The sequence below is a fragment of the Amphibalanus amphitrite genome, unplaced genomic scaffold, assembly GCF_019059575.1.
Source record: "Amphibalanus amphitrite isolate SeventyFive unplaced genomic scaffold, NRLGWU_Aamphi_draft 000169F_arrow, whole genome shotgun sequence".
Taxonomy (NCBI): domain Eukaryota; kingdom Metazoa; phylum Arthropoda; class Thecostraca; order Balanomorpha; family Balanidae; genus Amphibalanus; species Amphibalanus amphitrite.
In genome coordinates this window covers 216,494-244,040 of record NW_024881664.1, presented here as the reverse complement: position 1 = coordinate 244,040, position 27,547 = coordinate 216,494, and the positions used below count along the sequence as shown (strand labels likewise).

The window sequence follows — 27,547 nt, the reverse complement described above, 5'->3', positions numbered from 1 at the left end:
AATGGATAACTAGTGGATAACGCGGATCCGCAGTCTCCCTCTCGACCACCACCACACAGTCTGATGAAGAAACAACACGATATAATATGGCAAAGACACTGTATTGTCACGTAAATACGTTATGCGGCCACCTGGCCATCCCTGTTAGTCTGGCCCTCCTACAACACACTGTGACACACGGCCCATGAATCGGGTCAGACGGACGATCACACCCCCCGACGACCTCCCACACACGCGTCTAAACGGAGCTCGGCAGCCGGCCGTGGAGTGACATTGGTAAATACGGCGTACACTGCTACTGGACGACGAGGTGGCACCACTGCATTATTATCACCTCACTTCACACTATTTTGTGTAAACGATTGGACAGAGCGGCCCTGCTCTTAGCCATCACAAATGGAGGCGGGAATCGCTGCCAGTTCGGCAGGGTAGTAAACACTTAACAGGTGACCTGCCAGCGACCTCGTTTGACCTGCCCTAGCTGTAAACAGCTGAGGCTGACCTAGCCTCTCGAGCCTAACTCAGAGTTGGACCAGCTTTGACTATTTCGGACCATTTGAATCATTTCGTTTGACGAACAATATAAATCTCCCGTCCGGACTTGGAGACTTGGAGTTCAGGGCTGAATATGACCCCCATGGAAGACAGCTGGATGCTGATTTGTACATGGGCGTGCATGTTTGTACTGAGAGTTGAAATGTGGTCCACGCATCTACAGGCAAAGATGACCGAAGTGTTTGGTCCTTTCGAGCAGGTGCCAGCCGGCGTCTGAAGAAGTCGGGACGGCATGACATGGGAAGGCATTGGACGAATATTTGGGCGGCGCGAATATTGACTGAACGTGGAAGCAGTGCCGCATGCTGCATAGTATACATATGAAGCGGTACAAACACTATGCATAACAAATATTGTCTCTGTGGTAAGTAATAGAACCTGTAAAACACTCGTAGTGCGACACCATTGACTGATGCTAAACCTCACACACCTAGAAACGGACAGCACATGACATGCATACACCTTGGTCCCTGGCTAAGACACTAGACGGAAGACTAACACTGCTGTAACAGCTAACAAAAGGAAGACGTCATTCTTCATTGCACTTATGCTCTTCTTGGAAAAGATATAGACAAAATAACCTTCCATCGTTGGAGGCCACCATATTTCACCTATCACGATCCCCTGCACACATACGCTCCCCACACCCTCACCCTTCCCTGGACTATGCATAACATCTACTTACACCACGTCTGTACCCTTTCCGGACTATACACAATCCATACAGCTCGATTCCTGACACATCGACCAAACTGGAATGATCTCAGACTCATCTGCGTTGGCGGGCCAGTGGAAAGCCTCTACTTGGCGACCCAGTGGGACCTCCGGTCGCACTTCTTCCCCTCCTATCCTGGCGCTGCGGGATACTACTGAACCTGCTGGCGGTGAAGCTGGACGATCTGCTCCACAATCGAGGGGTCCTGCAGCGTCGAGATGTCGCCCAGGTCGTCCGGCTGGTTCGCCGCGATCTTGCGCAGAATTCGCCGCATGATCTTGCCGGAGCGAGTCTTGGGCAGACCGGGCACGATCTGAGGACATGGCGAAACTTAGGGCCTTGGGCGAAACGGTCAAACTGGGAAGGGGTGGGAACGGCGCACAAATGCTAATGGGCTAACTAGCTTGCCCACCTTCGCCAAAGGCTGCCCCATTCGGGGGTGGTCCCTAGAGTCGCCAGCCCTCCCAATGTGATACTGTATCTTTGTCCACTTGTCGGACTTTTTTGTCTATTCATATGGTTATGCGTCAGTCTGTCCAGCTGTCTGCTTTGGCGTGCGTCAAGACCTCATATTTCTTATTGAATCTTGGTGCGCACTAAGCATAAAATAGCGCACTAACACTACATTTGTCTGCACGTGCGCCCAGACACGCAGCCTCTCACCACCCACCAGCATGTGATCGGGCACGGCGTATCCGGCGATGTTGTTCCTGATGAGCCCCTTCAGCGTGTCCTTGACCTCCTGGTCAGTCACCGTGACGTCGTTCTTCATGATGATGAACGCGTACAGACCCTCGCCCTTGAGCTCGTGCGGAAATCCGACCACAGCCGTCTCGGCCACCGGCTCGTACTCGTCCTGAGGGCGATCAGAGGGTTCGCAATAGTGAGTGTCAGACGGAGGTCAGATAGCTGTTAGTCGGCAGTACGATGACTGTCAAAGTGTTCGGGGAGGAGTTCAGTGACAGACGGAAGGTTAGACAGCGGGCACACAACAGCCCGGATAGATAGACGGGACGCTCATGGCCAAGGCTGGGAATGCACGAGACTTGTGACTCGTACAACCACCATTGATTGCATTGATTGTTATGAAAAAGAAAATATATTGCATGAGAATATATCTAACGATCCCCCTCTCCTCCCACGGTCACTGACCATAACATCCTCGACCTCGGCGGTGCCCAGCCGGTGACCGGTTACGTTGATGACGTCATCCATGCGGCCGGTGATCTGGTAATAGCCGCCGGGGTGTCTGGCAACACGGCCAGTGGCGTACTCAGCGAGGGTGGGCGGCGGACAGTGGCGCACTCAGGGAGAAAGGCACAACTGGCGACTGACTAGCCAAAAATGGGCAGGGCAGCTCGCAGACACACAAAAACTGGCCAAGTGATGGCTTTAGAGTTAACACTGGCACGCTTTGCAATGCAACAGAGCATACAGCCACGGTGGGGGAGGGGTGAGGGGTGACTAGCCAAACTACTAACAAGGCAGGCTGGGGACTACAAAAAGACATTGCGCGACATCGTGCGACGCGGGCGCGTACGATAATAATGCCCATTAACTGATGGTGCTGCGGCGAGCTCTAGACTAGCAACACACCCAAAAGAGTGCGCCATGGCGGCAAATGAGGTGGTGACTACAGCTCAGGGGATCAGGCTCAGGCAGCGCATGCCGTGGTTCACAACAGACCGGCGCGTCCCCTCGACTCATCCCCACCGACCTGTGCGCGCCGTCTCCGGTGAAGTAATATCCCGGCATCGGCTTCAGGTAGGTCTCGACGTAGCGCTGGTGGGAGCCGTAGATGGTCCGCGCCATGCCTGGCCACGGCCGTTTGAGACACAGCGCTCCCATCACGTCCTCGCCAGAGATCTCATTGTTCTGTCCACGGAGGGGAGGGGTGGGTTAATAAATGGAGAGAGTCAGAGGAAGAGCAACGGACGGTTAGTGGATGGGAGGAAAGGGTAGGTCGGAGGAGGAAAATGGGCGGCTCAGTTGAGGGGTATGGAATATGGATGTATCAGAGGAGGGTTAGGACGGGTCCGAAGACAAGTGGAGGTGAATCATAAAGAGGATCAGGAAAATTGAACCAGACCAGGGTAGACGACTGAATGGAAGTCAACAGAATCGACCAGCATGACCAGAGGGTATCAAACAAACGGAGTATCACATTGCAGAAATAGTGCGCGCTCTGAGTACAAGCCGTTACGGTGATGAGGCTTTGAACTGTAGGGTGTCTATACGGGTGTCTTCGCCAGCCGTACCTTTTCATCCAGCAGGACGGGTTCGATGCCGTACATGGGCCGCATCGGCATGCCGGGCCGGATCTCGGCACCCTCGGCCGACGGACGCGGAGCCAGGCACACACCGCCCGTCTCTGTAATAGTAAGGACCCGGTCAGGCTTCGGGTCAGGTCACAGGGCCCAGAGTAGAGTCAGGCACACGCCGCCCGTCTCTGTAGGTATAGAGAGGACGTCACGTCAGGTCAGGATACGGGTCCGGTAACAGGCTGCGGCCAAGCAATGATTCTGGGGGCATAAGCCCACTGCTCAGTCTAATAGGTTTTGGCTGAACGCGACTTTAGAAAGCAAACAAGCCCATTCTTGCTAAGTAAGACAAAAGCGCGTTATGTCCAGGCGCTCAGAATACAGTTTGACTCTGAATACACACTAAACATCGGAACAGCATCTCTGTGGCTGTTTGTACCGTCACTGCATAAGATACACAGACGCCAGTAGTATCAGCTGTCGACGGAGACAGCAACGGGTTGCAACTATCCACTTAGTTCCATATCCCATCCCGGCGACCATAGTTCCTTCTGAATCTGTAACTCACCGGTCTGCCACCAGGTGTCGATGACGGAGCAGCGTTTGTCGCCGACCACATCATTGTACCACTGCCACGCCTCGTGGTTCAGCGGCTCACCGACACAGCCCAGCACGCGCAGGGAGGAGCGGTCATACCTGATGGCAGCGGGGAGAGCGTCATCGCCAGCAGAGGACAATCCGATTAGCTGTGAGGGACAGGTCCTTTATCGTGAGGATAAGCGGGCATTTCTCGTTTTTGAGACCGGTGGCACAGTGAGCGGTGAAATTGTGGAGCACAACAATCAGTTCACAATGATAACTGAGATGTGGTAACAAAACTAAAGGCACTTACGCACAGCATACAGACAGTGCAAGACCTCTGTCAGAGATCCGAGTTCAGACACGGGCAGGCTGCAGGGGTATAGCGGGTAGGTGTCAGCGAATTTTGACTCACTTTGTGACCCAGCTGTCTCCGTGTTTGAGCAGCAGTCTCAGTGCCGTGGGCGCGCCGTAAAAGTGGGTCGGACGCAGCCGCTGCACCATCTCCCAGTACCGGCCTGCCGGGCACAGACAGAAGTCATGTAGATACGAGACATCGATTCGATACATACGATCCCGGCCAGTAGTGACTTGAATATATACACACAAGCATCGTACCTGGATCCAAATGTATGGCGCCAATACCGACCTGGGTCCGGGTAGAATGGTAGCAGGAACTCAACTGACCCCGATCCAGGAAGACGTATAGGGCTTCTAGTCTACTGGTCTAGATCTCGGTAAACAGCAGTTTCTACTAGCCTGAGTACAAGTAGACTGGTCGAAGCTCTACTGACCTGAGTACGAGCGGACTGGTCGTAACTCTACCGACCTGGGTCCGGGTAGACGGGCAGGGTTTCTGCTGACCTGGGTCCGGGCAGAAGGTACGTACTCTACCGACCTGGGTCCGGGTAGACGGGCGTGCTCTCGAACATGATGGCCGTGCCGCCGGTGGCCAGCGGGCCGTACACCACGTGACTGTGACCGGTGATCCAGCCGATGTCGGCCACACAGCCGAACACGTCGCTGGGCCGCAGGTCAAACACTTGCTGCCGACAGGGGACGGGGGACGCAGGGTCAGACACACAGCGGAACAGGTCGCCGGGCCGCAGGTCGAACACTTGCTGCCGACAGGGGACGGGGGACGCAGGGTCAGCTATGTCGCCGGGCCGCAGGTCAAACACTTGCTGCCGGCAGGGGCGGGGGACGCAGGGTCAGCCACACAGCGGAACAGGTCGCCGGGCCGCAGGTCAAACACTTGCTGCCGACAGGGGAAGGGGGACGCCGGGTCAGCTATGTCGCCGGGCCGCAGGTCAAACACTTGCTGCCGACAGGGGAAGGGGGACGCCGGGTCAACACACAGCTCAACACGTCGCCGGGCCGCAGGTCAAACACATGCTGCCGACAGGGGAAGGGGGACGCCGGGTCAGCCCACAGCTCAACACGTCGCCGGGCCGCAGGTCAAACACTTGCTGCCGATATGGTAAGGGGGGACAGGGAACGCAAGGTCATCAACTAGCTCAGAAGGGTCAACAGCGGGATCAGCACACATTTCCGCTCCGGATACCCACACCGATTCACCGCCATCAGAACGGACGGCGATATGTGAGGTCACAACAACCAATATGCTGTCACAAGTTTGTCTTATTTTCATGACTCAACACACGACAAAGAGATTTAAGTGGCCACATGCCACCAACTGCAATGCCAGTCATAGAAAAAAACAAGGCCCAAAGTTCGCTATTATTGTTAATTACACCACTATCACCGCTTTCTTACCTTGCTTGTCCGATGGAGTTCCCATCAGTGGGCAATGGGCTTGTCTACAAACGGAGGACGCAACCATACAGATATATCAGCGCCGTCACAACACCCAACGATAGTGAGCATTCATTTGTCTAATTCATTAATTTGTCCGCCGTTTGTCCGCTGGCCGCGGTACCGACGCCGAGTGTCGTCTCAGGAGCGCCTATCGGGATCAGCACCGCCCAAGATGATAGTTGGCCGTGGCCGGTGGTTCTCTGTGGCCAGATACCTCGTGAACTTCTTTCAGAAGTAGCACACTCTCCTTTTCCAACGATGCTGACGGAAAGGTGCCAAGCGCGGCCCTGATATTGGCCTTGAGCCCGTGAGGCAGCATTTGCAAGTCATCCGTCTTCAGACTAGTGTTTGTAAGTCTACCGGCCCGCCCTGCTGGCGGTTTGAATTTGAACGGCCACACAGACTGATTCCATGTCTGGCCTCTGGGCGACCGGACACGGACCGGGCGGCGCGGCGGGCTGCAGTCCCCAGCGGCCACTGTTTATAGGGCCGGCGGTGCCGATCGGGGCATGGCAGGCGTGGCACCGGACTGCGGTCGGAAATGATCCCAAAATTTGGGGTGCTGACTCAGAGGTGTTTACATCTGGGTCTGCACTCTGCAGTTATAATCTGGTGGTCCAGTATCTGTCGAGCCCCCACCAATGTCGATTTTGAGGCCATAACACCGCCAGAGGTCCCCGCTCGTGATTTCACGGAACCACAGTGATAACAGTCATGGAGCGTACTGACTGCCACGGTATATGGAGAACTCACTGACTACTCAGCCCCTCGTTATTTTGCATATTTCAACTCCACCTGTTAGCTGCCAAAGCTGGTACTTCTAACGCCGATGAAGTTTGGAAAGGTGCACAGATCCCCCCCCCCCCCCCCCGTCCGCCTCATGAAAGCATACAGTCGGCTCACTGCCCAGTGACCATATCAGGCCGCCGGCCGGTTTGGGTGTGTAAACTATTGCATACCAGAGCTTGCACGCACCGATCAGGTGCTCAGAGGTTCATTCAAACACAGACAAGTTGGTGGGCGCGCCGGCCAAAGCCGGTCAAGGGCACGACTTCCCCCCCCCCCCCTCATCCCCCCTACACACACATGAACTGAAAGTTGCAGCCGGAGACACCGTCCGTTATTCTTCAGAGCGAGGTGGTAGCGGACAACAGGTAAATCCGACTTAGGTGATAACTGAGCAAGTGACTGAGGGAGCAATTATATGCAGTTTTTATCGACTCAAGCATCGGCTCCTGTCAGTAACATTCTCAGCCGAAGCTAATACCAAGAGCCGCAGTGCCATGGCCGAGTGCGTTTGCTTGTTGCTAAGTGGTAGGTACTGACGTCAAACTGTTCAACTTGATGTCGATGAGTGGATACTCCAGCGTCGAGTGCCTCCTCAAAGTGTGTTTGCATAGTGATAGGTTAGTAAGTGCGTCAAGAATCAGAATTGCTGGCAGTGCGACACAAATCCCAATATCTGCCGCTATTTCGGGAATATTGTGACGAGATGTGACCGACCAAAGGCCACTGTCCTGCACTCATAATAACAAGGACCAGTCAGTTTCGGCCAGGGTCAGGCTGGTTTGAGCCCGTACTGCTGCTGTAAAAAGCTCAGAGCAGGCTGCATTTCCCTTCTTCGCCCGTTCAGCCGACGCCGTGTCATGACCACTCTCCGCATCTCTGCGTCTTTCTCATCTAGCCAACCGACCAATCTCACACACACCGAACAGCACCACTCTGAAGTCACATTCAGCTGGGCGGAACACTGGGTCATCACGGTCAGAGTATAAGGGTCAGCTGCCCCGCATTTGCCGCTGTTGGTGACAACTGACAGCGGGGCGCTGATCTGGGCGTCAGAGTATGAGTGGAGACGGCTGAGCTCTATAGAGGGCCGGTGAGTGCGGTCAGAGGTTGATTGTTGCACAACTCGGGCAGGTCGGCGACCTCGCGCCGCCCGCTACCACCGCGGCTAGCCGCTCGGACGGCGCGGCGCGGCGGTGGGAGCTGCTCCGTTTGGACGGGTCTGGTTCGGTTGGGGCGGCACAACGAAATAGAATGGAGGAAACAGCCATGATAAACTGAAAGCGCCCTCCAGCACATATAAGACAGACATCAGTGCTGGCAGGGGATAGAAAGAGAGCCAAGGGAAGCAAGCTCCAGAGTAGAAAGAATAGAGGACTTTCCAGCAGGGCGATGGAGGACGGCCCAGAGAAAATCGGATGGGATCACCAATCAAGGTGCTAAAGCTTCGCTGTTCATTCGAGAGTCTCCGTATACCACGACACGCCCTAACACTGTGCAGCAGCAGCCTCAATTCAGCCTCATCAATTCACAATAAATGATAGTTTTATCGAGATCACCGGAATCCTCTAGGCTCCTCGGCAATCTCAGTAAGTGCACAGCGATTGTGCAAACACAGACGCAAGGTACCTCGGCCCAGATAGAGACTGTCTAGACTATCGGGGCTTTGTTGTGACGCCCTTATCAAACAAATTAGACACATTAAAACCAGGAAAAAAACGTAAAATTGCGATTCTGCACATACAAGTTTTAACGAACAAGTTCCAGTTCAATCATCCGATATTCAAAGGCACTAACATCGGTAATGGGAAAAGCACCAGAATAAACAAAACCGTAATCGCACAATTCTCACTTCTCGGGATGTCCATTGAATCAACAATTTTGCAACGTTATCAGGTTTACTCCCGTTACGTTCGTGTAGACGGTGTTAACCCTACCGTCGACAAAGTCTGGAATTATGGCGCGGTCATACGGGTTATCAATGCAGACAGCTGCTATCTAGGCGTCTGTCTGCTCTACTGTATGTTTGGTTCATGTAAGACCGTATAAAGGGGTATATGGATGTTTGCTGTCGCCTTTATCGCATGATCATTGATCACGCTGACATGTTATGACCGTGGCCTTTTGGTCATGGTAGACGTCCCAATGAGGCCTGCACTACTCCGTTGGTAAAGTAAATGTAATATGCATGTCTCTCCGGGCTGCGCCATTGGTGTGTGGTTGAGCGCCCGATTGACTGGAATTAGTGTCCGGCCAGGTAAGCCTGTCGGTGCTCTAGACACAGTCCTATCATCCTCACTAAGCCCGTCCTGTTGGGCCCGGCTCTCCTGGGCTGTTCGGTATCGTTCGATATATCATCCCTTGACGACACGGTGCCACAGCGACATTAGATGACGCCTGCTGACAGCAGTGAAACTGACAAGGCCCACTCTGACCGTCGGTCGCGCGTCTCCGTCAGGTGGGGCTGCGGTGTGGCTCCACAGCCCGGCCAGCGTGGAATGACGGCACCACAGCCACAACAAACGAGGAAAACAGCCATAGCGGCCCGGACAGGAACGACTTTCCTTGTAGATTCATACAAGCAGAGAAATATGGTCCAAATGGCACCCCTCACAGCGGTCGTGGCCGAGTGGTTAAGGCGTCTGACTAGAAATCAGATTCCCTCTGGGAGCGTAGGTTCGAGTCCTACCGACCGCGCTGGCTCTTTCTTGCGACCTCTCGTGACCCACGAGGTCACGGACCTCACTCACCTTTTGCGTGAACATACAGTAGAGCAGGTATCCGGCGACGCTGTGCACCAGGCCCTTGGGCTTGCCTGTGCTGCCCGAGGTGTACAACATGTAGAGGAAGTCCTCGGCGTCCATGGCGGCAGGTTCACACTCGGCGGGGGCCGCCTCCATCGCCTGGGGGCACGCACAGACCGGCAGTTGTGAGAATTGATGACGGGAATGGGGGCACTGTTGAGCGGCACACGAAAGCGAACAACTGAAGGCGCACTACAACACAGTGCTTTTGTCTGTTGAAATAATGTTGAAGAACACAGAAAAGGTGGGGGATGTCAGAAAAATGGTCACCCCGGCCTTTCCCCATCCCTATAGCATTGTCCATGGAGCAGAGGGAAGCATGTAACTAAAGAGGGACCAAAGATCACCCTCTCGTGTGTTTTCATTGGTCGCCACGTCCGTCTATCCGAGCTACCCGGATACTCCCTCCCTAACTGCTCGGGGCATCCCGGTGCAGTAGATGTCTGGCAGACCAGCGGGAGGCCGCTGCCAGCGACCGTTTTTACCGAGCGTTTTACCGCCGCTATACCAGCACTCTCACGTCGAGCCCGATCCGAACGCCCGCCTCACGGTGAGAAGGTTACGAAAGACCGCCAGTTTTTGCGTCCCAATGTTTTTGCAGTTCCAACACCACAACCAAGGCCTCTTGACTGACGAAGGGGCCAGCTGAGAGGCTTTCACCTGCAGCACTACCCGTGGTATACCCATGTTGGTGAGATGACTACAGCTGTCATACCGCGATATACTCGTACCTTGCATACTCGGGACTGAACGGATAAACTGAGCGAATATGATCACTATTCCCAAACACAGACAGAGCTCACAAGTCACATGTTCTTTCATGTTACCCTGACCCTCCCCGTACCTTTTCCATCGGGATGTCGATACCGGAGAGAGGCACCTCTGCGCCGGTCCTTGTGGCCACAAACACCCGTTTGACGGACGGGCACTCCCGCACGGCGTCATCGACAATACGCTTCAGTTCGATCACCTTGCCGCCGCGCACCGCCTGGTCACTGGTGATGATTGTCTCCGCGCCGGCTGGAAGGGACAGGGTCGGGTCAGAGGTCAAAGGTTACGTGACGGGGTCAGGGGGGGGGACAAAGAGGTCAACGGGAGGAGGCGAGAAGTCATAGAGAAAAGGTATTCGGAGGTCGCTGAATAAAATTGAAAATCAAACGAAATCACAGAAGTCAGCGACTCCATGAAAGAAGTCACAGGTGATAGGGGGAGGTCAGAGGGCAGCAACGATTAGTCAAATAGCATACTATCACATTATCACAGACCAATGACGAAGGGAAATCGGACTTCGGAGGGTTGGGATTTGAGAAGTGGCAGGTCGACTCATGGCAACATACATGAGCTTACGGGAGGCTGGAGGCATCCGAGAAAGGTTAGAGGTGCGTAATAGCATTCCCACTTGGGTCAAGTGTCATGCCAACTGTCATTATTACGTCACAGCCCAATCGTGAATGGGAACAAATCACAAGTTGTGGCAGTGGCAAACCGAGCACACCCTCACCGCCGAGCGGTCGTGGCCGAGTGGTTAAGGCGTCTGACTAGAAATCAGATTCCCTCTGGGAGCGTAGGTTCGAGTCCTACCGACCGCGGCACGGTTTTGGTCAGAGTTACGAATGCCGAGGCAACCGTTGCAGTCGAGCCTGAAGTGTTGACTCCGTGAGCGCACAGTCGGTTACCGTACCATACGAGTGATGACTGAGGGTGACAGGCTATGCTTTTTGACGGGAACAGTGTTTGGATGTAACTAAGGATGATCATTGATCAGCGGTACTTACCATCGAGCACGCGGCTGGCGAGCGCCTGCGCGCTGAATCCGGCAAAGACCACCGAGTGGACGGCGCCGATGCGCGCGCACGCCAGCATGGCCACGGCGGCCGCCGGCGAGGTGGGCATGTAGATGGCCACGCGGTCTCCGCGCCGCACGCCGTGCTGGAGCAGTGCGGAGGCCAGCCGGCCCACCTGGTCGTACAGCTGCCGGTAGGTGATGCGCTGCTCGGTGCCCGGCTCGTCCCGCTCCCAGATGAGCGCAGTCTGATCGGGAATGGAGCGCATGTGCCGGTCCACGCAGTTGACTGTCACACACAGCAACAGGTGGGTTCATACTGTCTGAGTAGTATCACACTCATTCACGAATGTACATTGCGCATCACAGAGATGGCCAATGCAACATACTGGTTCAAAAGAAAGGTGCAAACAGTTCATACCTATAGATAGTTGTAGAACCTGGAGATAGTTGAAAACCCAAACTTAAATTGGCCCATGGTGATGGGCATAATACCAAGTTGATAAATATAAAATTCAGAACAAATGACAATTGATTAAACAAAATGGTAAGGGGACTCCAAACTTGTGTGAAAACTATTCTGAAAATAATAATTTTCTTAACTGTGAACAGAATTCAAGCGTGCATTCAACTGGCAGAAATATGTCCAACACAGCACACCTAAAATATGCATATGTATATTACATACAAACATGGCCTGTTATGAATGTTGCTATCCCATGCAGGGCATTGTCTGTGACCATACAAAAAGTTCTGTGGTTAACCCGGCCGGGCCCGGGGGGTAATCCCAACCACCGCAGCCCGGGGGGGGGCGTTTTTCGCCCCCCCCCCCCTGTCTAACTCCGTAAATAAGGGAGCTACGCAAACAAAAGCGATACCAAACGAAAGGTCCTTACGAGACGATTCTAGGGCACCTAAAATTTTTGACCTCAGGTCAATTTTCAAGGTCAGAGGTCAAGGTCAAAGGCAAAAACCGGCACATGTGTAGTGATCTCAAAGTAAGCCTTCTAGAGAACGGCAGGATGCATCAAACCGGCAAAATTGGGTGTCAAACGAAAGAAGAGAATCTGAGGATTCCGAAAATGTGCTCATAATCAAAGGTCAAGGTCAAGGTCACGCCCAAAATTGACCTCAAACTTTGCACTTTTTCGTACATCTTGCGTGCTAACTTCCAAAATGTTTTGAAATGTTTTGAGGCTTATCTAACTTACTATTCAAACAGAATCCGTCTGTGAGTCTGTGAGTCTGTGTGTCCGCACATCGTGTAGTGGGTTCAATTTGTTACGGCTACAGGGCAGACGGTTTGTTGTAGGAGGTTGAAATTTGCACACCTTCTAGGTGATAGAGCGGGTCAGCGCCTTTTCTAGGTTTCCACTCGCTGGGGTGCACGGTTCGCGCGTGGCGCGCGCTGGAAGAACGCCAATGGAATTTTGATCGGTTCGTAGATCTTCATTGAGAGCCGGGGTCGACAAACTTTGTGGACTAAATGCATGCCGATCGGTGGCGGGTGCCTCGCATTGGCGGATGGGCAAGTTTTTAATTTGAATGAAAAGTGGCGAGGGAATGTGTTGATTGTCGCTAAATGGGTACTGTTTGTGATAGGAATCAACAAATGCACCGCATTTGCCGCAAGGCGTCACATTGGTCACAAGGCGTCATTTTTGCCGCACATCGCACAGTTTTGTCAAATATGGTCCGATAAAGGTACAATTTGTTGCCAGGATGCATGCTCAACCAACAGGTAAGATGCGCCGTGTTTGCCGGAATGCGCAACAATTATCTCAGGGCTTCATTTTTGCCGCAAATCGCACAGTTTTGTCAAATATGGTCCGATATGGGTGCAATTTGGTGCAAAGATGCATGCTCAATCACCGGGTGAAAATGCACCGCGTTTGCCGTAACACGCCACATTTGTCACAAAGCGCCACTTCCGACAAAATCGATTAAGGGTAATGGAATGGCACGAATAGGAGCGGGGCTAGAAGATCTTTTAAATTCTGATTTTTAAAAACATTTATTGGATCCAATTAATATGTGACCTGACATGACCCAGTGGTAGGTAATGGTAGTGGTAGGGGTAGGGGTAGTGGTAGTGGTAGGAGGTAGGGGTAGGGATAGGGGTAGGGGTAGGGGTAGGGGTAGTGGCAGGGGTAGGGGTAGGGGTAGTGGTAGGAGTAGTAGTAGGGGTAGGGGTAGGGATAGTGGTAGGAGTAGTAGTAGGGGTAGTAGTAGGGGTAGTGGTAGGGGCAGTGGTAGGGGTAGGAGTATGGATAGTAGTAGTGGTATGGGTAGGGGTAGTGGTAGTGGTAGATGCGGTGGTAGGGGTAGGGGTAGGGGTAGTGGTAGGGGTAGTGGTAGGGGTAGTGGTAGGGGAAGGGGTAGTGGTGGAGGCAAAAGTTGAACAGTGGCCCGGGCTGATCCCATCGGACGAGAGGTGACCTTTGTGACCTGGCCTCACCCAAAGTGACCGGGGCTGACCCCTTTGACCTGTCTTGACCCCGTATCAGCCAAATTTCATCCAACAAAGGCCTCAGAACAGTTCTTTTTTAAATTCTCTTCACATATCCGTCCATATCTATGTTTCTAAACGACACATCAATTTGAATCGAATACCATTCGAAAGCAAATTGGCTGGTGCCACAATTTTTCCTACCACGCAGCAAAGCAAGTGGCGCAGCCGCTTGTCTATATTACTATTTGAGGAAGGCGTAGTTTCTGTCTATTACGAAGGTCGCGACATGGTGCTACGTAGCGCGGGTTACAGGTCACACCGTTGCACCTACCGCGCTGAAATTTGCGCAAGTTATAGAACAAGGATGGACAACGTGCCTTTGAGCGGTCTCGGCTCGATCGGATCGATAGCGAGCGCGTGGCGCGTGCCCAAAAAGTGCAAATTCGCGTCATAGACTTTACATGTATAAATCGGCTGGCAAAAACGGGCGAAAATGGCTAAATTTGCCCGACACGGGTCCGTTCCCCGTGCAATATCTCGGTAGCCGTGCGCCCGATCGGCACGGGGAAAACAGCATCGTGTAGAGAATCGAACGGGCAATCGAATAGTGTGCGGTGCAGGGGTGGCACGCGCCACGTGCAAGTGTGAGGGCAATTTCATTTCAAAAAGTGCCATTTTAGACGTATTTTGGATTTTATTTTATTTTCCCGTGACCATCAGACTGAGAGAGTTGAAACAACGTCAATTGCCAAGAGAAATGTACCGCCTCTCATGGAAAAATTGTGGACAGCTAATTGATCAAAAACAATGTGGAAAAATCGCTGAATTAAAATGGTATTTGTCCACAATGTGCCACTAAAAAGATACACGGGATTTGCTGCTTAACCTGATACGCTTGACAATTGAAAATGCTATCATTAGAAAGAGCATTCAATTCTCTCCAAGATCCAATCATCACGTTTGCATGACAAGCAACAGTATTCTTAAAAATATAAATGTTTTAAACCTCTGCAAAACGATTTTTAGCGAAAATTATCTACGCCTTTCATTTGTCTTAAAACTACGCACCTCAATTATAAAGCACATTTGACAGATTCTGAAGTGGAAAGCATGCTTATCAGACACGGGCACCTCGATGCGGTGGATATTTTTTCCACAAACCAAAACGTTTAGCCGTCAAAAAGCAATCGACCGAAATGGATAGATAACCCAACCGACACAAGAACAACCGAACACCCGCCGATCGAAAATATCCCTTTTCGCGTTGCGGAGCACACGGGCCACCCTAGTCAGTCCCCTATTTGTGGTTCATCTTACGATACAAGGCTGCTCAAAGGTCAAGGTCACAGAAGAGTATCCTTGCTAGAGGCTATTTCACTGATTCAAGTTAGTAATAATAAATAAGAAAATTTTGCCATCCAGAAGCTCTAAATGAAAGCTTAGAGGAAAATAGATGCCAGATTCGTGATCAGCGGATACAAATTCATCATGAACGACCTTTCATGTGCCAAGGTCAACCAAAGGTCATTCGAGGTCACATGAGTTCAACATAAAATTTGACCTTTTCCAAACAAAATATATATCATTCGACGCGGCTTGACAAGGCGAATGCGATGGTACCACTGCTGTAGCTCTAGGACCATTTTTGTCGAAGTTATTTGCGAAAAACTAAAACCACATTTCGGGGTCGTTGACCTGACCTCTGACCTCAGGTCACCGAAACTATTTTTCTATTTTTCTCTAGGTCAAACGCTACACAACCGTTTTCGTAATTTGTCTTTATCTCTAAAACTCTATTTTTAGCAGCTATTTGAAGTTTGCGTCTGTGACGCCGAAGTTTGCCGTGCAGGGGTTTAGAAAAATCGACCTTGTGACATCATCAAGGGGGCTAGGTCCAAATTTTTTACTACAGATGTCAAATGGATGGGAGAAAAGGTACTGAAAGTTTCGCCTTCCTATCCCTAATCGTTCGGGAGCTATCGCAAATATTCGCCCCCCCCCCCCCCCGGGGCCCGCGAGGGTTAAAGGATATGACCCATAGCTCACATTGCAGACATTTGCAAAACAATGTAGTAAAATGCTGATGTGATGATGCAGTAGTGAGTTAGACATACTTACCAGATGCATTGAGCTTTCCACCTTGAAACCAGGAGATTTTCCCATTTGGCAGGTCACAGTTTGAGACAGTGTGAAAAGGCTCCATCCATTGGAGGTATGACTTGGCTATTTCACCCCAGAACTCTGATGGCTAGAGGAACAACCATACAGGTGACTTGAGGACTTCTGGAGCAGTGCATTCCAGGCAGTGGAAGCAGCATGGCATGGTTCAAACACACATTCCAAGCAGGCAAAACAAAGCAGCATAAAACACAGGCATGAGGCCACAGTGATTACGGAGCGAGCGAAGCGAGCGGAGTCTTACGTAGAATAACGGAAATTTCTGAGTATGAGCGGCCGGCCGGCCGGCCGGCCGTGCGGACGCTTTTGCGAGGCTTATATCTCAGCAACCACTTGACCGATTTACATGCGGTAATTTTTGTAGGGTAGCTTCATTCCTTCTACCAAGTATTGGACTATTCCCGATGCATGTGGGTGACCCCTTATGCACGTGCCACGTGCAAAACGAAGAGGTGTCACTTTTGTAATTGTTGCAATATCTCGGTAACTACTTGGCCGATTGCGCTGAAAGTTGGCATGTAGGTAGGCACCCACTAGGCACTGCATATCCATGTGCCAGAGTTGGGGTGCCGCTGCACGTGCGCACGTGCAGGGGTCGTTTCCAGATCTCGAGAACGGCTCGACCGATTGCGCTCAAATTTGGTACACAGTTAGGGACAGGTTACTAGGGTGCCGTGCACAAGTCAGTTGGGACCCATTTTGCACGTGCGCACGTGCAGGGTGCCGCTTCCAGATCTCGAGAACGGCTGGGCCGATTGTGCCCAAATTTGGCACATCGCTAGAGACCAGTCAGTAGGGTGCCGTGCACAAGTCAGTTGGAGGTACCCCCTCGAAATTTCGCACGTGCAAGACTCACCCCCTCGCTCGCTCCGTTAGTCGCCCCAAAAGGCGCTATACTGGTCAGTATTAGTATATATTAGGTCCGAGTGGACAATTGTGACGCTGTTGATACAAATATGTAACAGCAAAAAATTTAGGTTTTAGGTTAGGTTAGGTTGTAGGTTTGTAGGTTTTAGGTTGGTAGGCTGGTAGGTTTGTAGGTTAGTTTAGGTTAGGTTGTAGGTTTGTAGGTTGGTAGGTTGTAGGTAAATTGAAATAGGTAAGGTTAGGTCAGGTTTGATTATGTTTTTTCTGTTATTTCCAAGACAAATAAGTATCATTTTTGGATTCAGGATGTCAAATAATGTAAGAATATGAAAACTTTATCTTTTAACAGTCACTCGGACTCAATGTATACTTTTACCCAGTGATCTCTTACAGCACACTTTAAGCAGAGCATGATATGATCAGCTCATAGCTTACATTTTCTAGGCTGAAGTCATAGATGTCTTTGTGGGTTTTGAGATGGGGATATTTCTCTGTAATCTCAGGCACAGGAGTTACAGGAGCACCCTGACTGTACTTAGAGCTTGATGAGCTCAATGCTCTGAAGCATTGCGCCAATGAATTCTGGTGTGGCTTGAAACCACAGGTCCTTGAAAATATCTTGAAATAGTTCAGCATTTTCTTGTCTTACACTGTTTGCTGGTATTGCTAACTTTCCAAAATTCAAGTGAGCACTTATATCTTCTGAAACAAAAGCACATATTGTCACAATGTCTGAAATGCATATCATGATTAGCTAATTAGGCTGCCCAGTGCTGACCATCAGACCAATTAGGCCATCATGGCCATCATCTACAACCCACAACCCTACAACCTACCAACCTAAAACCCACCATCCTATATACGGCCTTGCCACCATCTACCAACCTACAATTTACCGCGCGCACCACACACCAACACAGACGGCGCACTCCTTTGCGTCGTTTGCGTTTTGTCACCGTGGCTTTTGTTTACATTTGTTTCATGGTGTGGCAAGATTTGGAAATACAGGGAAGCCTTTATACCTGTCCAATTCTTGCATTTTATTAACCCGGTGTTCTGTGGTTCTTCAATGAGCTAATATTTTTTCTTTACTTAACTGTTCCAATTCATCTTTTGATCCTTAAAATCAGTCAGAATTTTGCATTTCACTCGATATCATTTGAAAAATACAATATTTTGTCAATAAAATCTTTCCATGAGGAGATTTGGTAGCAGAATTTTCATGTTTTCTTCATCACTAGCCATAGTACTTTTGAGCAACTTCTGAGTACTTTCTTTTGGGACTGTTATACAAATAATGTTCTTTTTTGCATCATGTTTTGTTGCACTTTTGCACAATAAATCATAGATTGATTATTTACTATCGCTTCGCTTATGTGTTTTGGGGCATGACTAAAGTTTGCGTATCACACGAAGTGTTTTGTATGGTCAAGTACCAAACAGCTTCTACAAACACGACGCAAGTGTTTCAAAATATTGACATTCTTCATATGCCATGTGCCGCGTATGAATTGAATGAATTTGAATTACGCAAATGTAACGGAAGTTAGCAGGGATTCAGAAGGGGTTCAGCAGGGATTCAGCAGGGATCGACGGCCCCTACGATTTCGCTGAATTTTGGTGGAGAGGTGCAGAATGGTGTCCTCTATCAAAAATCCTAGTGCCAAAATGCGGGGAATCCATCAGGGGGGCCACAAATCCCAAAAAACAGTATGCCCTCAGGGCACAATCGACGAACTTTGAAAACCCTACTTCTAGCCGTCAAAACAGCTAAAAATGCACGTCATTCGAAAGAGGACAAAATTTTACATGCAACGGTACCAAATTTAGGGGGCTAGCGCCCCCCTGAACCGAACAAAACAGCTTCAAATATATGGGCCCGGGAGTATGCCCTCGGGGCATAAATAAACGTTTTCAACAATTTCAGGACTATAACATCGACAAAATCCAGCAATATGCACATCATTGGAAAGAGCGTAATTTCCCAAACAAAAAACCCAAGTAACATTTTTCGATAGGGCCCACCTGGGGCCCACGGGACCCAATTGAAATTTGGGACCCAATTGGGCGGCCCCTACGATTTTCTTCAAAATTTGCACAAACACTCTCCTGGGCCCCCTCTTCAATCTGGCTGAAGAAACCTACCGGGGAATCCAAAGGAAGGGGCCCAAAGAGGGCCCCAAAGAGGCCCTTTCTAAGTATTGCCCCTAATTTCGCGACCAACCCCGGCAATATGCACATCATTGGAAAGAGCGTAATTTCCCAAACAAAAAACCCAAGTAACATTTTTCGATGGGGCCCACCTGGGGCCCACGGGACCCAATTGAAATTTGGGGCCCAATGGGGCGGCCCCTACGATTTTCTTCAAAATTGGCACAGACACTCTCCTGGGCCCCCTCTTCAATCTGGCTGAAGAAACCTACCGGGGAATCCAAAGGAAGGGGCCCAAAGAGGGCCCCAAAGAGGCCCTTTCTAAGTATTGCCCCTAATTTGGCGACCAACCCCGGCAATATGCACATCATTGGAAAGAGCGTAATTTCCCAAACAAAAAACCCAAGTAACATTTTTCGATGGGGCCAACCTGGGGCCAACGGGACCCAATTGAAATTTGGGGCCCAATGGGGCGGCCCTACGATTTTCTTCAAAATTTGCCAGATTGAAGAGGGGGCCCAGGAGAGTGTCTGTGCCAATTTTGAAGAAAATCGTAGGGGCCGCCCCATTGGGCCCCAAATTTCAATTGGGTCCCGTGGGCCCCAGGTGGGCCCCATCGAAAAATGTTACTTGGGTTTTTTGTTTGGGAAATTACGTTCTTTCCAATGATGTGCATATTGCCGGGGTTGGTCGCCAAATTAGGGGCAATACTTAGAAAGGGCCTCTTTGGGGCCCTCTTTGGGCCCCTTCCTTTGGATTCCCCGGTAGGTTTCTTCAGCCAGATTGAAGAGGGGGCCCAGGAGAGTGTCTGTGCCAATTTTGAAGAAAATCGTAGGGGCCGCCCCATTGGGCCCCAAATTTCAATTGGGTCCCGTGGGCCCCAGGTGGGCCCCATCGAAAAATGCTACTTGGGTTTTTTGTTTGGGAAATTACGGTCTTTCCAATGATGTGCATATTGCCGGGGTTGGTCGCGAAATTAGGGGCAATACTTAGAAAGGGCCTCTTTGGGGCCCTCTTTGGGCCCCTTCCTTTGGATTCCCCGGTAGGTTTCTTCAGCCAGATTGAAGAGGGGGCCCAGGAGAGTGTCTGTGCAAATTTTGAAGAAAATCGTAGGGGCCGCCCCATTGGACCCCAAATTTCAATTGGGTCCCGTGGGCCCCAGGTGGGCCCCATCGAAAAATGTTACTTGGGTTTTTTGTTTGGGAAATTACGCTCTTTCCAATGATGTGCATATTGCCGGGTTTGGTCGCGAAATTAGGGGCAATACTTAGAAAGGGCCTCTTTGGGGCCCTCTTTGGGCCCCTTCCTTTGGATTCCCCGGTAGGTTTCTTCAGCCAGATTGAAGAGGGGGCCCAGGAGAGTGTCTGTGCCAATTTTGAAGAAAATCGTAGGGGCCGCCCCATTGGGCCCCAAATTTCAATTGGGTCCCGTGGGCCCCAAGTGGGCCCCATCGAAAAATGTTACTTGGGTTATTTGTTTGGGTAATTACGCTCTTTCCAATGATGTGCATATTGCCGGGGTTGGTCGCGAAATCAGGGGCAATACTTAGAAAGGGCCTCTTTGGGGCCCTCTTTGGGCCCCTTCCTTTGGATTCCCCGGTAGGTTTCTTCAGCCAGATTGAAGAGGGGGCCCAGGAGAGTGTCTGTGCCAATTTTGAAGAAAATCGTAGGGGCCGCCCCATTGGGCCCCAAATTTCAATTGGGTCCCGTGGGCCCCAGGTGGGCCCGATCGAAAAATATTACATGGGTTTTTTGTTGAGGAAATTACGCTCTTTCCAATGATGTGCATATTGCCGGGGTTGGTCGCGAAATTAGGGGCAATACTTAGAAAGGGCCTCTTTGGGGCCCTCTTTGGGCCCCTTCCTTTGGATTCCCCGGTAGGTTTCTTCAGCCAGATTGAAGAGGGGGCCCAGCAGAGTGTCTGTGCCAATTTTGAAGAAAATCGTAGGGGCCACCCCATTGGGCCCCAAATTTCAATTGGGTCCCGTGGGCCCCAGGTGGGCCCCATCGAAAAATGTTACTTGGGTTTTTTGTTAGGGAAATTACGCTCTTTCCAATGATGTGCATATTGCCGGGGTTGGTCGCGAAAATAGGGGCAATACTTAGAAAGGGCCTCTTTGGGGCCCTCTTTGGGCCCCTTCCTTTGGATTCCCCGGTAGGTTTCTTCAGCCAGATTGAAGAGGGGGCCCAGCAGAGTGTCTGTGCCAATTTTGAAGAAAATCGTAGGGGCCACCCCATTGGGCCCCAAATTTCAATTGGGTCCCGTGGGCCCCAGGTGGGCCCCATCGAAAAATGTTACTTGGGTTTTTTGTTAGGGAAATTACGCTCTTTCCAATGATGTGCATATTGCCGGGGTTGGTCGCGAAAATAGGGGCAATACTTAGAAAGGGCCTCTTTGGGGCCCTCTTTGGGCCCCTTCCTTTGGATTCCCCGGTAGGTTTCTTCAGCCAGATTGAAGAGGGGGCCCAGGAGAGTGTCTGTGCCAATTTTGAAGAAAATCGTAGGGGCCACCCCATTGGGCCCAAAATTTCAATTGGGTCCCGTGGGCCCCAGGTGGGCCCCATCGAAAAATGTTACTTGGGTTTTTTGTTTGGGAAATTACGCTCTTTCCAATGATGTGCATATTGCCGGGGTTGGTCGCGAAAATAGGGGCAATACTTAGAAAGGGCCTCTTTGGGGCCCTCTTTGGGCCCCTTCCTTTGGATTCCCCGGTAGGTTACTTCAGCCAGATTGAAGAGGGGGCCCAGGAGAGTGTCTGTGCCAATTTTGAAGAAAATCGTAGGGGCCGCCCCATTGGGCCCCAAATTTCAATTGGGTCCCGTGGGCCCCAGGTGGGCCCCATCGAAAAATGTTACTTGGGTTTTTTGTTTGGGAAATTACGCTCTTTCCAATGATGTGCATATTGCCGGGGTTGGTCGCGAAATTAGGGGCAATACTTAGAAAGGGCCTCTTTGGGGCCCTCTTTGGGCCCCTTCCTTTGGATTCCCCGGTAGGTTTCTTCAGCCAGATTGAAGAGGGGGCCCAGGAGAGTGTCTGTGCCAATTTTGAAGAAAATCGTAGGGGCCGCCCCATTGGGCCCCAAATTTCAATTGGGTCCCGTGGGCCCCAAGTGGGCCCCATCGAAAAATGTTACTTGGGTTATTTGTTTGGGAAATTACGCTCTTTCCAATGATGTGCATATTGCCGGGGTTGGTCGCGAAATCAGGGGCAATACTTAGAAAGGGCCTCTTTGGGGCCCTCTTTGGGCCCCTTCCTTTGGATTCCCCGGTAGGTTTCTTCAGCCAGATTGAAGAGGGGGCCCAGGAGAGTGTCTGTGCCAATTTTGAAGAAAATCGTAGGGGCCGCCCCATTGGGCCCCAAATTTCAATTGGGTCCCGTGGGCCCCAGGTGGGCCCCATCGAAAAATGTTACTTGGGTTTTTTGTTTGGGAAATTACGCTCTTTCCAATGATGTGCATATTGCCGGGGTTGGTCGCCAAATTAGGGGCAATACTTAGAAAGGGCCTCTTTGGGGCCCTCTTTGGGCCCCTTCCTTTGGATTCCCCGGTAGGTTTCTTCAGCCAGATTGAAGAGGGGGCCCAGGAGAGTGTCTGTGCCAATTTTGAAGAAAATCGTAGGGGCCGCCCCATTGGGCCCCAAATTTCAATTGGGTCCCGTGGGCCCCAAGTGGGCCCCATCGAAAAATGTTACTTGGGTTATTTGTTTGGAAAATTACGCTCTTTCCAATGATGTGCATATTGCCGGGGTTGGTCGCGAAATTAGGGGCAATACTTAGAAAGGGCCTCTTTGGGGCCCTCTTTGGGCCCCTTCCTTTGGATTCCCCGGTAGGTTTCTTCAGCCAGATTGAAGAGGGGGCCCAGGAGAGTGTCTGTGCCAATTTTGAAGAAAATCGTAGGAGCCGCCCCATTGGGCCCCAAATTTCAATTGGGTCCCGTGGGCCCCAGGTGGGCCCCATCGAAAAATGTTACTTGGGTTTTTTGTTTGGGAAATTACGCTCTTTCCAATGATGTGCATATTGCCGGGGTTGGTCGCGAAATTAGGGGCAATACTTAGACAGGGCCTCTTTGGGGCCCTCTTTGGGCCCCTTCCTTTGGATTCCCCGGTAGGTTTCTTCAGTCAGATTGAAGAGGGGGCCCAGGAGAGTGTCTGTGCTAATTTTGAAGAAAATCGTAGGGGCCGCCCTATTGGGCCCCAAATTTCAATTGGGTCCCGTGGGCCCCAGGTGGGCCCTATCGAAAAATGTTACTTGGGTTTTTTGTTTGGGAAATTACGCTCTTTCCAATGATGTGCATATTGCCGGGGTTGGTCGCCAAATTAGGGGCAATACTTAGAAAGGGCCTCTTTGGGGTCCTCTTTGGGCCCCTTCCTTTGGATTCCCCGGTAGGTTTCTTCAGCCAGATTGAAGGGGGGGCCCAGGAGAGTGTCTGTGCCAATTTTGAAGAAAATCGTAGGGGCCGCCCCATTGGGCCCCAAATTTCAATTGGGTCCCGTGGGCCCCAAGTGGGCCCCATCGAAAAATGTTACTTGGGTTATTTGTTTGGGAAATTACGCTCTTTCCAATGATGTGCATATTGCCGGGGTTGGTCGCGAAATCAGGGGCAATACTTAGAAAGGGCCTCTTTGGGGCCCTCTTTGGGCCCCTTCCTTTGGATTCCCCGGTAGGTTTCTTCAGCCAGATTGAAGAGGGGGCCCAGGAGAGTGTCTGTGCCAATTTTGAAGAAAATCGTAGGAGCCGCCCCATTGGGCCCCAAATTTCAATTGGGTCCCGTGGGCCCCAGGTGGGCCCCATCGAAAAATGTTACTTGGGTTTTTTTGTTTGGGAAATTACGCTCTTTCCAATGATGTGCATATTGCTGGATTTTGTCGATGTTATAGTCCTGAAATTGTTGAAAACGTTTATTTATGCCCCGAGGGCATACTCCCGGGCCCATATATTTGAAGCTGTTTTGTTCGGTTCAGGGGGGCGCTAGCCCCCTAAATTTGGTACCGTTGCATGTAAAATTTTGTCCTCTTTCGAATGACGTGCATTTTTAGCTGTTTTGACGGCTAGAAGTAGGGTTTTCAAAGTTCGTCGATTGTGCCCTGAGGGCATACTGTTTTTTGGGATTTGTGGCCCCCCTGATGGATTCCCCGCATTTTGGCACTAGGATTTTCGATAGAGGACACCATTCTGCACCTCTCCACCAAAATTCAGCGAAATCGTAGGGGCCGTCGATCCCTGCTGAATCCCTGCTGAACCCCTGCTGAATCCCTGCTAACTTCCGTTACATATTACGCAAGGCCCTCGAATTACGTGTGAAATTCCTACTGAAATTTGTGATTTAGTGAGGAGGCATCATAATGCGGTAATAAAGTTTATCATGGATGAACTCGATTCCAGTAGATCTCGCCTCACTGACCCAGAGATCATCTCAGAGTTTGTGCTTCGGCTGAAACAGCAAGTTTTAGGGGATCATAACGTGAAAGCTGAAAGCCTTGGCCATTCTCGCCAGGGAAGCACTCTTCAGGGACAGTCTTCTTTCCCATTAGAGCTGCATCAAATCAGCTCTCCTGGCATCGGTCCGACTGATGGACAGGCATCTGACCAACAGGTTTCTCCACAGCTAGCTTGTTACAATGAAGCTGCAGCAGACCACTTGGAAGCACTCCAACAGCCTGAGCCACAGGTTCTCAACCCAGAGGTCCAGAGCATTGCTAACCATGAACATCCACAATCACCAAGCAGCAGTGGTGGATCCATTGACCTGTGTGCAGAGATCATGGCAGGGCATGCCCTGAAGGCTGCTTGCAGGGAACCATTGACTGCTTCTCGGACCGAGGGTGAGTTACGTCAAGCTCCACATCTCCATACCTTTTTGATAAATGCAAGAAGCAACATGCGCACTCGACTGCCAGGGAAAGTGGCTACATCCCCAGAATCAGCTGAGACACATCCTTCATACCAGGAGAAGCTGCAGTTGCGAGCTGTTGAGAGGAAAGCACGCCAGCAGGAGGTCCGCCGTCGCCGACAGGAGCGTGAGGCGGCCAATAGGGAGGCCGAACGACTACGGCATGAGGAGTTTCAGCGTCAACTCACCCTTGAGGTTAGTGCAAGAGGGTAATTCAAATTGTGTACCTCGTTGGTGCGTTGTATCCCAGTAAGATTGTCAACAGTATATTTTCATTTGAAGGCAAAGTTTCATTCATTGTGTTCAGTAATTGTGCTTGTTATACATGCTCACCACCTGGTCCGATGTGCGCGGCGGCAGCGGCAGCAGCAGCAGGAGCAGCTGCGTCAGCGGCGGCTGCGCCAGGAGGAGCAGCGGCGCCGCCAGCTGCGCGGTCAGCAGCTGCTCCAGCAGCGGCACCAGATAGCCGACGAGTTCCGGCGACACGCGCTGGTCCGACGCGTGTTCCGCGCCCTGGTCCGATACGCACAGGTAGGCATCCAGTAACGGATATCTGGGGTCGATCTGAGATAGGATTTTCTTTTCCGTTCTTTTTTGCAAAGGTACTTAACATCATATCACCATACACTATATAGCGACCAAGATACTAAAGTCATGGCTTTATTTATCTGCTGATCACCATACAATGATATGCTGTGTCTGCACAATGCCTACGACCGTTTTATTCGCTACTTGAGCTACATGAACATTACACATTCGGAGTGAACTTCTGCGCGGCTGGCTACCGTCTCGAACTCTGACGGATTCATGGTCGCGCGTTCGGCAGCGGTGCCGCGATCTGGAGGCGTCTGCCGAGCGGTGGGCGCGCTCCACTCTGCTGAGCCGCTGTCTGCACCGCTGGCGCCACCACCGGGCTCTGCTGGCTGCTGAGCGCGAGGAGGCGGCCCGGGACTGGTACCGCACCCGGCTCACCGCCTGGGCACTCGGACGCTGGCGAACGGTGAGGCTGGGGGAATCGGTGAGGGTGGGACGGTAGGATAGAAGGAAACTGCTAGACTTCGGGTTTGGGTAGTAGAGAACGGTCAGTATTGAGTCAATATCGAGTCAACTATTGACGTTCAGATAGTAAAGGGCATCTAAAGTGAACCTATTTAATATAGTGGATAAATGTGAAACTGGACGTTATAACAGCGAAAATGCTGATTTTGGGTCTGTTACATGTCCATGGTGGGCCTGCAGTTGGTAAGGCGCGTGCTCCACATTCCCCTGTCGTTTGCTTCTGTTGGCAGCAGATGTGTTTTCCCCTTCTGTTTTCAGTACGTGCACCAGCAGCATCTGAAGGCGCAGGCGGCCTCCGACCTGTGTCAGCTGCAGCGTCTACAGGCGGCTCTCCGCACGTGGCAGGCCAGCCTGGCGCTGGGACGCGTCCGGCGCCGGCAGCAGATGCAGCGCGCCGCTCTCTGTGACGTCAGGTGAGGGTCCTGACGTGAGGCGAGGACAGTCCTCTATGCGGTGAGTTTATGGCCGTCCTAGTCTGTGACGCGAATGTCGCATGCAAACCGGCCAACAGCTGTCACCGGCTGTAATGATACGCATTGTCGTCTAACTGTATTATAGCTACCGCCCTGATTTGACCGTGAGCTTGTACAAACTGTCCCCTGCTCACTCCAACCTGACCATCCCCGTCCAACCAAGCCTGATCTACCACGGTGCACAGCCTTACTTGCCCCGTGTTATCTCCACCCCAGTTTGATATATTCCTCCTATCCAACACTCTAATCTACACCCCTCTCCACCCCAGACTGACGTGTGCCGGCGTGCTGCGCCGCTGGAGGCGACTGCCGGAAGCCCTGGAGCAGGAGCGTGCCATCGAGGCCCGCAAGGAGCGGCTGCGCAGGATTGTGCGCGAGATGGTGCCCGACTTCCAGCCACCGCCGCCTACAGGCGTGGAGCAGTCTGTCTGAGACACGACTATGGTGGAGCAGTCCGGCTGAGACCGGGCTGTCGCACAGCAGTTCGTGAGTGTAACTGCGCTCTGGCAAAGTTGTCCGTCCTTGGGACAGGCTACCGAATGCCGTGTAGCAGCCCGTCTGAGCCTGAGTAACCTGAATCACAACTCGTCCGTGAATGAGACAGGAATTTTCCGTCCAAGTTCAGGCTGGTGGAGTTTGTTTCAAGCCGACTTATGGACTGGGTTTGAGTAAGAGCTGGCGATGATCTCGTTTTGTGCCGTCCCAGAGGTAGTCAGTAGTTCCAGTAGGTGTAGCGATGAGACACGCTTTTTAGTCAACGCTAATCAACAATGATGTGCTTCCTTTCATCGAGATTTCGACACCGATCAAGCATTACCGTCCATCACGCATTTCATGTTCAATTTTGTATCGCGTGAGCGCGAGGGAGATTCCTAGTCAGGGCTGTTCACGTAAATACGCTTCCTGTTCTGCTACGAGCTTCCACAGTCACTAGTCACATGCTGTTCCTTACATGTTTCATGTTCTCATTTTGTATCGTGCATTTCCGACCAACGACTCGTTCATCATGCACATCGTCGATTTTTACAGAGTTCTCTGTAATTTATCATTGAAAGTGCGGTTAATACACAACCACGTTTGTCAATTCAATATGTGTTTCCTTCTGTGCTATGGAGACGGACGGTTCTCGTCAAAGGCACGATCATCACTCCTGCCTTTGATCATCACTCCTGTTAACCAT

At 51.4% G+C, this 27,547-nt stretch overlaps 2 protein-coding genes and 2 non-coding genes across 9 annotated transcripts; 3 read left to right on the top strand and 1 right to left on the bottom strand.

The window, feature by feature from the left end:
• Positions 1 to 82: 82 nt before the first annotated feature.
• Positions 83 to 17,744, bottom strand: LOC122383636 (acetyl-coenzyme A synthetase 2-like, mitochondrial). Of its 6 annotated transcripts, none has more exons than XM_043370272.1 (14): positions 17,688 to 17,744; positions 17,234 to 17,500; positions 15,872 to 16,001; positions 11,294 to 11,590; positions 10,363 to 10,538; positions 9,465 to 9,617; positions 5,009 to 5,156; positions 4,526 to 4,628; positions 4,100 to 4,227; positions 3,529 to 3,641; positions 2,988 to 3,145; positions 2,423 to 2,519; positions 1,941 to 2,126; positions 83 to 1,583 (listed from the first exon to the last, which is right to left on the bottom strand). In XM_043370272.1, exons 2-14 carry the CDS (start codon positions 17,432 to 17,434, stop codon positions 1,422 to 1,424), a joined length of 2,052 nt encoding a protein of 683 aa, XP_043226207.1. In that variant the 5' UTR covers positions 17,435 to 17,500; positions 17,688 to 17,744; the 3' UTR covers positions 83 to 1,421. The 6 variants fall into 6 exon arrangements, with proteins under 6 accessions (XP_043226207.1, XP_043226211.1, XP_043226209.1 ...); XM_043370276.1 differs by having other exon boundaries at positions 17,711 to 17,744; XM_043370274.1 differs by having other exon boundaries at positions 17,234 to 17,497; positions 17,711 to 17,744.
• Trnas-aga lies at positions 9,330 to 9,411 on the top strand. Its single transcript has one exon. It is a non-coding gene; the product is annotated as a tRNA-Ser (tRNA).
• Positions 11,026 to 11,107, top strand: Trnas-aga. Its single transcript has one exon. It is a non-coding gene; the product is annotated as a tRNA-Ser (tRNA).
• Positions 17,745 to 23,876: 6,132 nt separating the features above from the next.
• LOC122383634 (trichohyalin-like) lies at positions 23,877 to 27,456 on the top strand. The gene is made up of 5 exons (XM_043370267.1): positions 23,877 to 25,030; positions 25,196 to 25,366; positions 25,662 to 25,835; positions 26,153 to 26,307; positions 26,637 to 27,456. Exons 1-5 carry the CDS (start codon positions 24,308 to 24,310, stop codon positions 26,797 to 26,799), a joined length of 1,386 nt encoding a protein of 461 aa, XP_043226202.1. The 5' UTR covers positions 23,877 to 24,307; the 3' UTR covers positions 26,800 to 27,456.
• Positions 27,457 to 27,547: the final 91 nt, after the last annotated feature.

Coding starts and splice junctions, on each gene's coding strand:
- LOC122383636 (XM_043370272.1), bottom strand. CDS start 17,434: ATGCTGAACTATTTCAAGATATTTTCAAGGACCTGTGGTTTCAAGCCA. Junction 16,002..17,233: donor ATGACTTCAGCCTAGAAAAT/GTAAGCTATGAG, acceptor TTGTTCCTCTAG/CCATCAGAGTTCTGGGGTGA. Junction 4,629..5,008: donor GCCCGTCTACCCGGACCCAG/GTCGGTAGAGTA, acceptor TGTGCCCGGCAG/GCCGGTACTGGGAGATGGTG.
- LOC122383634 (XM_043370267.1), top strand. CDS start 24,308: ATGGATGAACTCGATTCCAGTAGATCTCGCCTCACTGACCCAGAGATC. Junction 25,031..25,195: donor AGCGTCAACTCACCCTTGAG/GTTAGTGCAAGA, acceptor GCGCGGCGGCAG/CGGCAGCAGCAGCAGGAGCA. Junction 26,308..26,636: donor GCCGCTCTCTGTGACGTCAG/GTGAGGGTCCTG, acceptor TCTCCACCCCAG/ACTGACGTGTGCCGGCGTGC.